At 41.7% G+C, this 14,278-nt stretch overlaps 1 protein-coding gene and 1 gene segment (V, D, J or C); both read right to left on the reverse strand.

The window, feature by feature from the left end:
- Positions 1 to 9,357, reverse strand: part of LOC130113250 (Ig mu chain C region membrane-bound form-like) — a 406,488-nt gene extending 397,131 nt beyond the window's left edge. The window contains 2 exon segments of the C gene segment in view: positions 368 to 677; positions 9,312 to 9,357. Coding sequence covers positions 368 to 677; positions 9,312 to 9,357 — 356 coding nt within the window.
- LOC130113067 (uncharacterized) overlaps positions 1 to 14,278 on the reverse strand; it is a 1,140,561-nt gene that overhangs the window by 408,664 nt on the left and 717,619 nt on the right. The gene's annotated exons all lie outside the window — the stretch shown is intronic.

Consider the following 14,278-nt stretch of genomic DNA (forward strand, 5'->3'; position numbering starts at 1 on the left):
CATTTTACTAAATTACCTATTTTGCATGAAAACACTATAAATGTTATATTGTTTTGACTAAACCATTTAAATGTTTGCTCACATAAAGCTCAAATAACACATATATATACACACACACACACACACACGCGTGTGTGTGTGTGTGTATTACTTTCTGGTAAATGAGTTTGAAATGGTATATTTTTTATCTTCATGAATGTAATTTGAGCTTTATGCGAGCAAACATTTAAATGTGTTGTTGAAAACAGTACGACATCTTTTGTAGTGTTTTCAGGTAATATCGGTGGTTTAGTAATATGGAAAAAAAACCCATCTTTGACTTGTGTTGACTTTAGTTTTTGTACAGCTCCACAGCCTCCTGTGTCACTGTGTGTCTCTGGCACAGTAATAAACAGCAGAGTCTTCAGTCTTCAGACTGCTCATCTGGAGATACACCTGCTGTCTGCTGTTATCTCTGGAGATGGTGAACCGACCCTGGACTGACTGGGAGTAGGACTTAGTGCTTCCACTTGGCCCAGTGATGTGTGCAATCCATTCCAGTCCTTTTCCTGGTGCTTGTCTGATCCAGCCAAAACCACTATCGGTTGAGATGTCAGAATATGTGCAGGTCAGTTTGTGGGACTCTCCAGGCCTTTCAGCCGCTGGTCCAGACTCAGTTATGGTCCAACCAGAAACACCTGTGGAGACAAAGCAGCAGCACTGAGTAAAAGCAGTGATCAGCATCTTGTTTCAGACAGAACATGAAGAAGTGCAGATGTTTACCAGTAAGACCCCATATCAAGAGCAGAGACACACAAGTGCATGTCATTGTGAAACCAGTTTTCTGATGTGTGTGTCCTTCAGTCAGGCAGCAGGTTCCTCTCCCTCCTCTCAAGTCATCCACTGTAAATAAGGAGGGAGAGCGTCCATGTTTTGCATGACTCCTCCTCATCTGTTGAACAAGTCAATATTAAACAAACACACCGTGTCTCAGCAAGGCCTTACAGCAATATTTGAATAACAAAGCTGGATTTTCTTTGGTTTGTATAATATGTAAGGCAGATCTGGTGGATTAATAAGGTTTTGTAGCGTGAGCAAAATGTGTGCTGTGACTGTCGAGTCAGAAGACACAACCCGCTTTACACTTCACAGCTCCAGAACACATCTTTCTTCTGGCAGATGGCAATATGGGGACTGACAGCTGCAACCTTGGTTTTTATTTTTGCTTTTTGGTTTTTTGGTAAACGTTGTTTTCTCATTTACCCAATAACATAAGCAAGGGCTCCCTCCACCGTCTGCAGGTGGTACAACACGCCGCTGCTCGGCTCGTGACCGGGACAAGGAGGCATGACCATACCCCTCCCGTGCTCACCTCCCCACACTGGCTCCCTGTTATATCTTGAGTCGGGTTTAGAATGTTACTGCTCAGCTTTAAGGCCCAGAGAGGCTGAGCCATGTGAGGCCCGATACCTGGAGCACACCCTCCGGTCCACTCTTGAAATATGGACGCCACCGCCCCAGCCTGCTTGGTTTTACCACGTCACTGCTCACTTTTAAGGCCTTAAACGGTCTTGCTCCTACATACATGTGTGATTTAGTGGCCCGGTGTACGCCCTGTCGACCACTAAGATCCGCAGATGGACCCTGCTGGTTACTCCCAGGTCTCGCTTTGTCACAAAGGATGATGGGGCTTTGGCTGTTCGAGCCTCCACACTATGGACCTGTCTTCCTGTTGAACTAAGACCGCCCAAGTCTCTAGCTTCTATTAAACCTGGTCTTAAGACTTTTCTTTTCATGAAAGCTTTTACAAATGTTTGCTATTTGTTTTTATATGTACTGTTTTTATTTTTAATCTCACTTATTTGGTCTTATTCTTATTTTTGCCTTGTTTGGTTTTATTTCTTTGTAAAGTGTTTTAAATAAAGTTGTTATTAATGCACGTGGTGTTTGGTTATTGCTGTCGTGTTGTGTTGTTGTTGTTGTCATACGTCCCCAGACTGTGTGTTTGTCCTCTGGTTGACTGAAACCCACCCTCGGCGTCCCTGCAGCTTGTGTGTTAAAGTGTGTAACACACCGGCCCTGATGACAGACCCTCCAGAGACCACCAGTTTGAAGTCAGTAAACTGACAGTCAGTACTGGTCTGTGGGGCGACTGCACATCTGATATTTGACAAATTTTGTTTTACAGATTCTGGTGTTCAAACGCCAATGTCAAGATGTTCGGGGAGGATTTTCTCCCAGCAGAGAGACAGGTCCTCTGCTCATGAATGCAGTCGTGCAGGGTCTCGGAGGGGAAAAGACTCTAGATTTCCACTGCCCGCAGCAAGTAAGTGCTAAAGTGTTGGAGCCAGTATCAAAAAGCACCCAAAATGAGTTGAACAGGACACGTAGCACTCGCAGGTTAGCGTTTGTACAACTGTTTACAGGTTAACAACAGCATCATTTTCCTGTTGGCTCCGTGCCAGCAGTTTAAACTGTCATGGTGACTTTACATACATACTTCCTGCCTCCGTTTCTTGTCTTTTGCATTTCCAGAAGTCAGTCACTCCATTCACTCCATAGAAAGCAACCTGCTAAGACGTACTTCTCACTTCAGAGGCGTAGTCCATCATTGTGAAAGGGCAGATTGAAGAAAAGGATGAATATACCAAAACTTAATGTCACCGACATTTTTCGTGTGAAAGACTTGAGTGTGCTTCTAAAAGTGCTCCTCAACTGAGGAGACAAGTTTCAGAATCCTAACATTTGGTGGACTGTATTCACCTAACTCCTTGTTTTTGCTATTATGGATTATGCCTCTGAAGCAACTACTTGGAAGTTCTTTATTAGGGATAACACCTCGAGAAGTACCATCTTGTTACCATCTTGTGTCATGCTGGGGGGCCGGGTTGGACCCCCACCCCATCCCACCCAAGCTCAGCACCGCCTCTGCTTCAGCCATTTGGCAGAGCCAGGGTACATGTTGGTCTGGCGGCCAGCACGCTCTCCGTATGCATCAGATTATTTGTCTCATGTTGGAGAAGGAGTAGGAGGAAGTATACACTTATTTTTCCTACCCCTTCTCCCCTACTCTTAAGTTAATTAATCTGCTATACATTTCAAACCCAACTCCCACTGTACTGTATAGTCCACATTCAATACAAGTTGTGCTGCACAATACAAACTCACCTACTGTGAACAACAAGAGAAAAAAGACCACATCAAAACACCCGAGAGAGAAAACACATGCTAATGTCATGTACCAAGAATAACCACATCTCAATGCTACGCACAACCCACATATCCACTCAGTGCCATAGAAGGAACATAAAAAAGTAATACATGTTTATCGATAAGTAAAACTTAGACAGGTAGCAGATCTCTTCATCATGCCTATATCTCTTGATAATCACACCTTTGTGCTTCTTCTTGAACTGTGTAGTGTTTGTACGTTGTTTGAGTTCCATGCTCACACTGCTCCACAGTTTTACCCCACAGATAGAAATGCCCATGCTCTTCAAAGCTGTACAAACAATAATGTCTTGAAGTTTAATTTGCCTCTCAAATTATATTCCCCTTCTCTATCTGAGAATATTTGTTGTACATTGCTCGGTAGTAGATTGTTTCTTGCTTGATTGCTTGTTTTCTAATAATATTCCCTGAACACACACAGCAAAACCTTACATTTCTTTCTCAAGAGATATTTAAATAACAACTTGGTGACCTGACACAAATACAGAAGTGGACATGTTCTTTGTGCCGGTCTTAGATTTCAGTGAAAGACTGGATTGCTGGATCATTTTAATTCCAGCTTGAGAAAGTGAATGTGAAGGATTACTTTGTATGTGGAGTACATTTGGGCTGTTTTGATGTGTCCGTCTTGCACAATAAAACACCTGCTTCACTCAGATAACTGACAGGTGGATGTCCTGAGCAGCAAAGCAGAGGAACTACAAGGTGTTTTGTACTGTATATACCAACTAGTAAAATGGTCCACACTAATACATAACTCATGTGTACTTAGTATTGTTACATAAATGATAAGATCAAGTTTTGCTGATCAACGAGACTTTTTTTTCTAGTGTACTTCTCTTCTCCAGCAAATATTCATATTCACCCAAATTAATGTTGACAGCAGGTGTTTCCTTCACAGTAAATACTATGTGTTAAGTCCCCTTTGCTAACATTACTGACTGACATCTTACTTCCTCAAAAAGTTGTCTTAGTGTCATGTGGGACATATTCCTCCCCACTACTGTCTGAGTGTACAGCAACAAAAAGACACAACACCCCATGCTATTTACAGTAACTTGAGACATTACCCATCTTTAATGCTCAGTATCATGTTTCTGCTTTGGCTGCTTCTATCCACTGCTTGTATGTATTCTAAGAGGGGTTTATGCTCCATGTTTGGTGGATATAATGCTTCCACTATTGTGGACAGTAAGCGGATATATATATATATATATATATATATATATATATATACATATATATATATACACTCACTGGCCACTTTATTAGGTACACCTTGCTAGTACCGGGTTGGACCCCCTTTTGCCTTCAGAACTGCCTTAATCCTTCGTGGCATAGATTCAACAAGGTACTGGAAACATTCCTCAGAGAGTTTGGTCCATATTGACATGATAGCATCACGCAGTTGCTGCAGATTTGTCGGCTGCACATCCATGATGCGAATCTCCCGGTCCACCACATCCCAAAGGTGCTCTATTGGATTGAGACCTGGTAACTGTGGAGGCCATTTGAGTACAGTGAACTCATTGTCATGTTCAAGAAACCAGTCTGAGATGATTCGAGCTTTATGACATGGCGCGTTATCCTGCTGGAAGTAGCCATCAGAAGATGGGAACACTTTGGTCATAAAGGGATGGACATGGTCAGCAACAATACTCAGGTAGGCTGTGGCGTTGACACGATGCTCAATTGGTACTAAGGGGTCCAAAGTGTGCCAAGAAAATATCCCCCACACCATTACACCACCACCACCAGCCTGAACCGTTGATACAAGGCAGGATGGGTCCATGCTTTCATGTTGTTGATGCCAAATTCTGACCCTACCATCCGAATGTCGCAGCAGAAATCGAGACTCATCAGACCAGGCAACGTTTTTCCAATCTTCTATTGTCCAATTTTGGTGAGCCTGTGCGAATTGTAGCCTCAGCTTCCTGTTCTTAGCTGACAGGAGTGGCACCCGGTGTGGTCTTCTGCTGCTGTAGCCCATCTGCCTCAAGGTTCGACGTGTTGTGCGTTCAGAGATGCTCTTCTGCATATCTCAGTTGTAATGAGTGGTTATTTGAGTTACTGTTGCCTTTCTATCAGCTCGAACCAGTCTGGCCATTCTCCTCTGACCTCTGGCATCAACAAGGCATTTTCGCCCACAGAACTGCCGCTCACTGGATATTTTCTCTTTTTCGGACCATTCTCTGTAAACCCTAGAGATGGTTGTGCGTGAAAATCCCAGTAGATCAGCAGTTTCTGAAATACTCAGACCAGCCCGTCTGGCACCAACAACCATGCCACGTTCAAAGTCACTTAAATCACCTTTCTTCCCCATTCTGATGCTCGGTTTGAACTGCAGCAGATCGTCTTGACCATGTCTACATGCCTAAATGCATTGAGTTGCTGCCATGTGATTGGCTGATTAGAAATTTGCGTTAATGAGCAGTTGGACAGGTTTGCCTAATAAAGTGGCCGGTGACAGAGAGAGCGAGAGAGAGAGAGAGAGAGAGACAGAGAGAGAGAGAGAGAGACAGAGATCCTTTCTTCATTAAGAAAGGATCATTGGTATCCAGTAGATATGCCTAACAGACATACTAACATATCTAATGCATTAATATCTCAGTTGGGTATTTATCTTGACAGATATAAAGTTTAAAAACCAGCCGTCATTTTGACCGCCCATGGTGGTTTTAGGTAGGAGTGAAATCCCGGTCGTTCTAGTGTTAAACAGGTAAAGTCAAACACTACAGGCAAGTATCCATGAGAAAGGTCCACCAATCAGCAAACACAATCCTAAACCATCAAACCCAAATACATTGAAAATAAACCAACACATCGTGCAAAACATTAGTAGCCATTGGTCTCTCCTTTATCATGACAATTACTTAACTGAACACACAAACGCATTAGAAGTTCATCACACACATAAACATAGTAGTATGTGTCTCCTGAGCTACACGCCACCAAAATTCAGGTGATGCATGCTGCACCTCCGCTGGCCACATGCCACCCCACGCCGGCCACTGAGAAAACGGAGCCCAGCCAGCTGCACAGCAGTATGCCAACCAGCAATCTAACAATCAAAATAATGCCTCCAAAACACTCAACATTCTGTTAACACAACTTAAACTACAGCTACACAGATACCAGAGACCTTTCATTTGTCTGCGCAGTCCGCCATCTACAGGACTAACTGTGTAATAGCACCTAAACTCAATGTACAGGTGTAATCAGTTGATAGTGAAAATGAATCTGATTAGTAAACAAACATAAATTAAGAAAGGAAAATGAAATAGAAGGGTGTCTGTTGTTATAACCCAATATTTTCCAGTCCTCTACATTAACACAACTCTTCATCATGCCTATATATCTTGATAATCAGACCTTAGTACTTCTTCCTGAACTTTGTAATGTTTGTACTTTGTTTGAGCTCCATGGTCAGACTGTTCCGCAATTTTACCCCACAGATTGAAATCCCCATGCTCTTCACAGTTGTACGAACACATAATTTCTTGAAGTTTAATTTCCCTCTGAAATTATATTCCGGAGGGTGTGCTCCAATTATCGGGGCATCACATTGCCCAGCCACCCTAGGAAAGTGTACACTAGGGTGCTGGAAAGGAGGCTCGAACCGATTGTTGAACCTCGGATCCAGGAGGAACAATGCGGATTCCGTCCTGGCCTGGAACAAGGAACCGACTCTTTACCCTTGCGTAAGTACTTAGGGAGACATGGGAGTTTGACCAGCCAGTCTACATGTGTTTTGTGGACTTGGAGAAGGCTTACGACCTTGTACCCCAGGGAAATCTGTTAGGGGTACTGTGGGAGTATGGGGTACCGGGGCAGTTACAACAAGCCCTCCGGTCTTTGTGTAACCAAAGTGAGAGCTGTGTCCGCATTCTCGGCACAAAGTCAAACATGTTTCCGGTGGGTGTTGGACCCCACCAAGGTTGTCCCTTGTCTCCAATTCTGTTTGTGATATTCATGGACAGGATCTCAAGGCGCAGCCAAGGTGAGGAGTGTGTCCGTTTTGGGAACCTCAGAACTGCATCTCTGCTCTTCGCAGATGATGTGGTTTTGTTGGCTTCATCAGAACGCGTCCTCCAGCACGCAGTGGGGCGGTTTGTGAAATGCCCGGGATGAGAGTCAGAACCTCCAAGTCTGAGGCCATGGTTCTCTACTGGAAAATGGTGGGTTGCTCCCTCCGGGTTGGGATGAGTTGTTGCCTCAAGTGAAGGAGTTCAAGTATCTCAGGGTCTTGTTCACAAGTGAGGGTAGGATGGAGAGGGAGATTGACAGGCGGATTGGTGCAGCATCAGTAGTAATGTGGACATTGTGCTGGACCGTTGTGGTGAAGAGGAAGATGAGCCGGAAGGCAAAACTCTCAGTTTACCAGTCAATCTTCATTCCAACCCTCACCTATGGTCATGAGTTTTGGGTAGTGACTGAAAGGGTGAGATCACTTATACAAGTGGCTGAAATTAGTTTCCTCCGTAGGGTGTCTGGGCTCAGCCTTAGAGATAGGGTGAGGAGCTCGGACAGCCGGAAGGAGCTCGGAGTAGAGCCGCTGCTCCTTCGCATTGAAAGGAGCCAGTTGAGGTGGTCCGGGCATCTGATCAGGATGCATCCTGGGTGCCTTCTTTTGGAGGTTATCTGGGCGCGCTAACTGGGAAGAGATCCCGGTGTAGATCCAGGACTCGCTGGAGGGAAACATGTCCAATCTGGCCTGGGAACGTCTTGGTATCCCCCAGGAGGAGCTGGAGGGCATTGCTGGGGAGAGGGATGTCTGGAGTGCCCTACTTAGCTTGCTGCCATTGTGACCGACCTGAACCCGAAGTAGTGGCTGATGATGAGATGAGATAAGATTAAATTATATTCCCCTTCTCTATCTGAGAATATTTGTTGTATATTGCTCGGTAGTAGATTGTTTCTTGCTTTGAACATTATTTGTGTTGTGTTAAATTCTACTAAATCCCTGAACTTCAAGGCACTTGACTTTAAAAATAGCTTGTTGGTGTGTTCATGATATCCTACATTATTAACTATCCTTATGGCTCTTTTTGTAGTGTACATAATGGTTGTAGGTTGGTGATGTAGGCGTTACCCCATACCTCCACACAGTAGATCAGGTATGGTAAAATAAATGAACAATACAGAGTGTACAATGACTTATGATCCAGAATGTGTCTTGCTTTTCTCATGACTGCAATGCTCCTTGCCAGCTTTGCTCACACATATGTTATGTGAGGTTTCCAGCAGATGCTGTGGTCTAGTATCACACCTAGACATTTATTTTCATATACTCTTTCTACTTGGACATTGTCTATCACTACTGTTACTTTGCTGTTTATTTTATAATTCCCAAACAACATAAATACATAATGTAGAGCAAAATATAAAGTTTCTTATAGTCCCAATATGGCAACCATTTATTTGCACAAGAATGAAATATGAATCTGGATAAAATTAGAAAATATATAGATATTTATTCATAAATAGGTTTATTTAGATGCTCTCAATAGAATGCTATTTTCCTTCCACTTTTTTACTTTTACATTTATTCAAAGGGTGTTTTTGTGTTTCATCAGGAAACAGTGGTTAAAGTTTTTAGTGAGTTGAGGTTGTGTCATCTGGTGGATCATCTCTTAACTGTTCAGGGACAGAGAGGGTTTTTGTACAGGTCTACCAGTGGTTTGTGTTACTGTGTGTCTCCGGCACAATAATACACAGCTGAGTCTTCAGGCTGCATATTCTGTCCTGTTAGAGTCACTGTGTTACTGGAATCTTCTGAAGAGATACTGAACTTATTTTTCAGTGAATCTTTGTAGTATGTGTCATCAGTATCTGTCGTTTCAATCCACTCCAGTCCTTTTCCTGCAGGCTGTCTGACCCAGGCTGTGTAATAGTCACTAACAGAATAAGAGACCTGACAGGTGATGGCAAGTGGTTGTCCTGGCTGGACAGTCAGAGACGCTGGTTGATTCAACTGCTCACTGTTCACACCTGTAGAAGAGAGAGAAAAAAGTTGAAAACTCAACTTTGTGCCTCAGTACAGAAAGGATAAACAGAAGAAGCTTTGTGGTCCTGAATGTTTCTCCCTCAAAGAGACTCACAGGATCCAGCTGCCAGCAGCAGCAGCAGCAGAGCTACAGACAACATGGTTTGTGTTGAAGTTGAACTGCTGGGAGCTGCTCTTCTTCTGGTCCAACTAAGAGCCTGGTATGAACTTCTTATAGTGGACTAACAAGGAAGTATACTTTGCATTGAAAATCACCCCGCGACAATAATGTATTCAAAGAACATGGAGTACTTATTTACAAATATTAACAGATTGCTATTGCCGTAGTTTATGATTAATCAATAAACACGTTTAAGAGAGGGTCATAATCATTCAAATGGTTTTGTCCTGGTTTTGGAGTATATCCAGTATTGTGAACTATGGAGTCTAGTTTCACAAACAAAGTGTCCAAATTGTCTGCATTTAACAGCAAACCTTACATTTCTTTCTGAAGGTAGATGTGGACAGTATGCTAGTTGGTTAATTAAGATGAATATGGAAGTGCTCCTTTTGGCTTCATCAAATCTTTGATTTCAGTGAAAATTTCAGTGTCGTGATCATTTCATTTCCAACCTTGAGAAAGTCAGTGGGAAGGTTTACTTTGTAGGTGGAGGACATTTGGGCTGTTTTGGTGCATTTGTCTCAGACAATAACAAGTCTGATTCATTCAGATAACTTAAAGATGGAAGTCCTGACCAGCATGGTAAAAGAACAGGTTTTAAAGTGTTTTTGTTTATCTTCTACTGGATTATATATTGCAGTAAATCCTATACACTAATCAGTCACTCAGATGTACTCAGCAACTTGTACACAAAAGATAAGATCAGATTTGTGTCACAAGTTGGCTGCTTTTTTCCTTATTGTTGTTCTTGGTTTTCATACAATATTGCTTACAGTTATAAAAAAAACTAAAACAAAAGAAAATATTAGAGCATTAGAAATTAGAATTGTACTACACTAACTTTGTCATGGCCCAAAATTAGACAATCTAAAATGTTAATGTAAGCATACTTTAAGCATAATTTAACGTAATGGCATTCATGATTGAAAACCAAATTACGACTTACACGAGCTTCAACTGGCTCTTTCAGTTGTCCTCTCTTTATAAATTAAACCACCAATGTGTGTGTGTGTGTGTGTGTGTGTTGGGGGATTGGTGCCCCTTATAGGTCTCAAAGGTATTTTTGTTCAGCCCTTCCACTCACTACTACCACCACAGTATTGGTATTGAGTGGAAGGGCTGAACAAAAATACAGGGCAGTACAGTGGGACAACACTTGACTTAAAAGTATGTCCACCTCCAGCAATGACTGTTATGCGACACAGTTTGCAGAGTATAGTTTTCTGTTTGGTGTTGGATTTTCTAAATCCAAACCATGTCCACACAACAGAAGTTGCAACCCTTTTAGTAACAAATTCATCTCCCCCATCTTGGGTTGGTTTGGATGCCTCCTCTTGTTCTGTATTTGTAACTTCACTCACCTCCATGTTTCCTCGTCATGTCATCTACTTCGTCTTTATCATCTTAACTTTTATGGCGGTTGGGGAAGGACCAAGATGGCATCGTAGGAACATCTCTATTTGGTAGCTCTACAAAAATGTGCATTAATCTCTGCAACAGACATGTTACAATCTACTAGGTCAAGTCCAAGTACTTAACAATCAACGTTAACTACTTTTGCCCTATCAAAGCCCTATCTAAGTTTGGTTTCGTGGACTTCGTTTGTAAAACCATCAAACTCTTTATAATAATGGTAGTAGCTCAATTAAGTTAAAATATAGTACTTCTCCAAGTTCAACCTTTATCGCGGAGTTAGACAAGGTGGTCCCATTTCCCCTTATCGCTTTTTGATCACTGCACAACTTCTTGCTACTTATAGTTCCAATAGTGATTTGCAGGGTGTAGTGGTTGCGTACAGACAGGTCTTCGCCAGTCAGCTGGCAGACGATAGAGCCCTCTTCTTAAAAGATGCTACTCAAATTCCTTGTGCTTTGGACCTTATGAAGAATTTTCCAGTGCTTCTGGTTTATGTTTAAACACGAACAAATGTGAATTAATGCCTATCAAGACATGTAAAATGTCATCTGTATGTGGTATTCCAGTTAAGAATCAAGTTACATATTTGGGTGTAAATATTAAAATAGATGAATCTGTAACATGTTCTTTGAATTTTGAGCCAGTCATTGAAAGGCCAGGCAAAAAATGTAATATATGGTTACAGAGAGAGCTATCATGAAGAGGGAGACGTCTTCTCTCAAAAGCTGAAGGCATTTCAAGACTAACTTATGTCGCTCTTTCCTTCCCTGTTGAGAATTCAACTGCAAAAAATATTGATAACCTTTTGTTTGAATAACAAGAAACATTTTGTAAAAATAACTTTTATTATGAATACTACTGATTGTGGAGGATTAAACATTTTGGATTTTACAACATTAAACAATACATTTAAGAGTAATTATATAAGACAGTTCGTGAAAAACACCGCTTCCTTATGGAATTTCATCCCTAATTATATTTTTTTCTATAATAGGTGGCCTGAAATTTGTTCTACAATGCAATTATGATATTCTTAAAATACCCGTAAAATTATCAAACTTTCATTAGCAATCTCTGTTGGCTTGATCTCTCCTACATAAACACAACTTCTCTCCTCGTAAATACTTTATATGGAACAACAGGAATATCGTTTATAAAAATCACTCATTATTCTTTGGAAACTGGTTTAACAATGATATTAAGTTGGTGGGTGAACTGCTTAACTTAGAAGGTCACTTGCTTAATTACTCTGAATTTTTATCAAAATCAAAATCCCAGTAGCTCCAAAGGAGTATGCAGTTGTTTTTGATGCCATTCCTTCCGGTGCTCTGATGCTGATAAGAGACTCAAAATTAAGTGTTTCTGTTGTTCCCTCTATAGAGCTGGATGGATCTGTAATCAGTAAACAGTGTTTCAAATTATCATAAAAGTAGACATAGATGTATTAGAGCTTAATTCCAAAGAGATATAGTATCAATACCTTATGTAAAATTTTTCTAGGATAAAATTGTGGAGAACATTCCTCAGAAAAGAGTTTGGACTTTACCTCTCAAATACCTGTTAACTAATAAAGTGAGAGAAATCATGTTTAAACTAACTCATAGATTCTACCCTGCTAAGTTATATCTTAAAAGGCTTAAAAATGATGTTGATGTTGGTTGCTCGTTTTGTGTTACTATGCCTGAAACTGCTCTGCATCTGTTTTGGTATTGTACACAAACTAAAAAGTTTTGGTCTGACGTCCTTTATTTTATTCAAATACACATTATTGCTGATCTTTCCTTTACCTTTACCTCTCTGAGCATCACATATTGCGGTGGATGTGTTCAATTTAAAGTCAGGTGAAAGCCTGGTGCGTCTCACACAGACGCTAAGGGTGCGTCGTGCGTCAGTATCAGACGCCAAACATTTCCCATGACGCCAGCATCCTTCTTCTCGTAACTGGCTACATCTTGGACCCTGGCTGGTCTACAAGGGACTCGGAGGAGGTCTGTCCCCTAGACGTGCGGTACGCAGGCCCACCGGGGTGTGTGGATATTCCCTGATGCCCACCACCCAGCCCCCAGCTATGGGGTAAATAGTGCCACCTAGTGGATACCTCGGGTCTGTGGGGTAAACCCCTACACAACATCAACGTCTACACTGCTGTGGTTTTTTGTTTTTCTTGCCCTTTTGTGAGTGTTTAAGTGGGAGAGTACTGCTGCCGCCGTGTGTGGCTGCTGCTTCTCCCTCTCGTAGCCCCCCTTCCCCTCCACCCCTGTATGTCTGTTGTGTTTATCTGTTGTCTTCTTTCACCCCGTTTACTGTAAAGCCACTTTGAGTGTTAGAGAAGCGCTATAGAAGTTTAATTTAGTGGTATTATTATTAAAATATAAAGTTTCTTATAGTCCTAATATGGCATCCATTTATTTGGAGAAGAATGAGATGTGAATTTAGATAAGATTTGTAAACCTTTATATATTTGTCCATGAATAGATAACCTAGGGTTTATTTAGATACTCTCAGTAGAATGCTATTTTCCCTCCACTTTTTTACTTTTACATTTATTCAAAGGGTGTTTTTGTGTTTCATCAGGAAACAGTGGTTGAAGTTTTTAGTGAGTTGAGGTTGTGTCATCTGGTGGATCATCTCTTAACTGTTCAGGGACAGAGAGGGTTTTTGTACAGGTCTACCAGTGGTTTGTGTTACTGTGTGTGTTGGGCACAATAATACACAGCTGAGTCTTCAGGCTGCATATTCTGTCCTGTTAGAGTCACTGTCTTACTGGAAGCTGCTAAAGAGATCCTGAACTTGTTTTTTAGTGACTCTTTGTAGGATGTGCTATCAGTACGTTTCCATCCAATCCACTCCAGTCCTTTTCCTGCAGGCTGTCTGATCCAGCCTGTGTAATAGCTACTAACAGAATAAGAGACCTGACAGGTGATGGTCAGTGGTTGTCCTGGCTGGACAGTCAGAGACGCTGGTTGATTCAACTGCTGACTGTTCACACCTGTAGAAGAGAGAGAAAAAAGTTGAAAACTCAACTTTGTGCCTCAGTGCAGAAAGTATAAACAGAAGAAGCTTTGTGGTCCTGAATGTTTCTCCCTCAAAGAGACTCACAGGATCCAGCTGCCAGCAGCAGCAGCAGCAGAGCTACAGACAACATGATTTGTGTTGAAGTTGAACTGCTGGGAGCTGCTCTTCTTCTGGTCCAACTAAGAGCCTGGTATGAACTTCTTATAGTGGACTAACAAGGAAGTATACTTTGCATAGAATAGGACACCTACATACTAAAGTGTTCCAGGAATAGTCACTAGTCTTATGTAAATATGAATAGAGCTTGATTGCTTGTTTTCTAATAATATTCCCTGAACACACACAGCAAAACCTTACATTTCTTTCTCAAGAGATATTTAAATAACAACTTGGTGACCTGACACAAATACAGAAGTGGACATGTTCTTTGTGCCAGTCTTAGATTTCAGTGAAAGACTGGATTGCTGGAT

Source organism: Lampris incognitus, chromosome 5 (assembly GCF_029633865.1).
Source record: "Lampris incognitus isolate fLamInc1 chromosome 5, fLamInc1.hap2, whole genome shotgun sequence".
In the NCBI taxonomy this organism is placed as follows: Eukaryota; Metazoa; Chordata; class Actinopteri; order Lampriformes; family Lampridae; genus Lampris; species Lampris incognitus.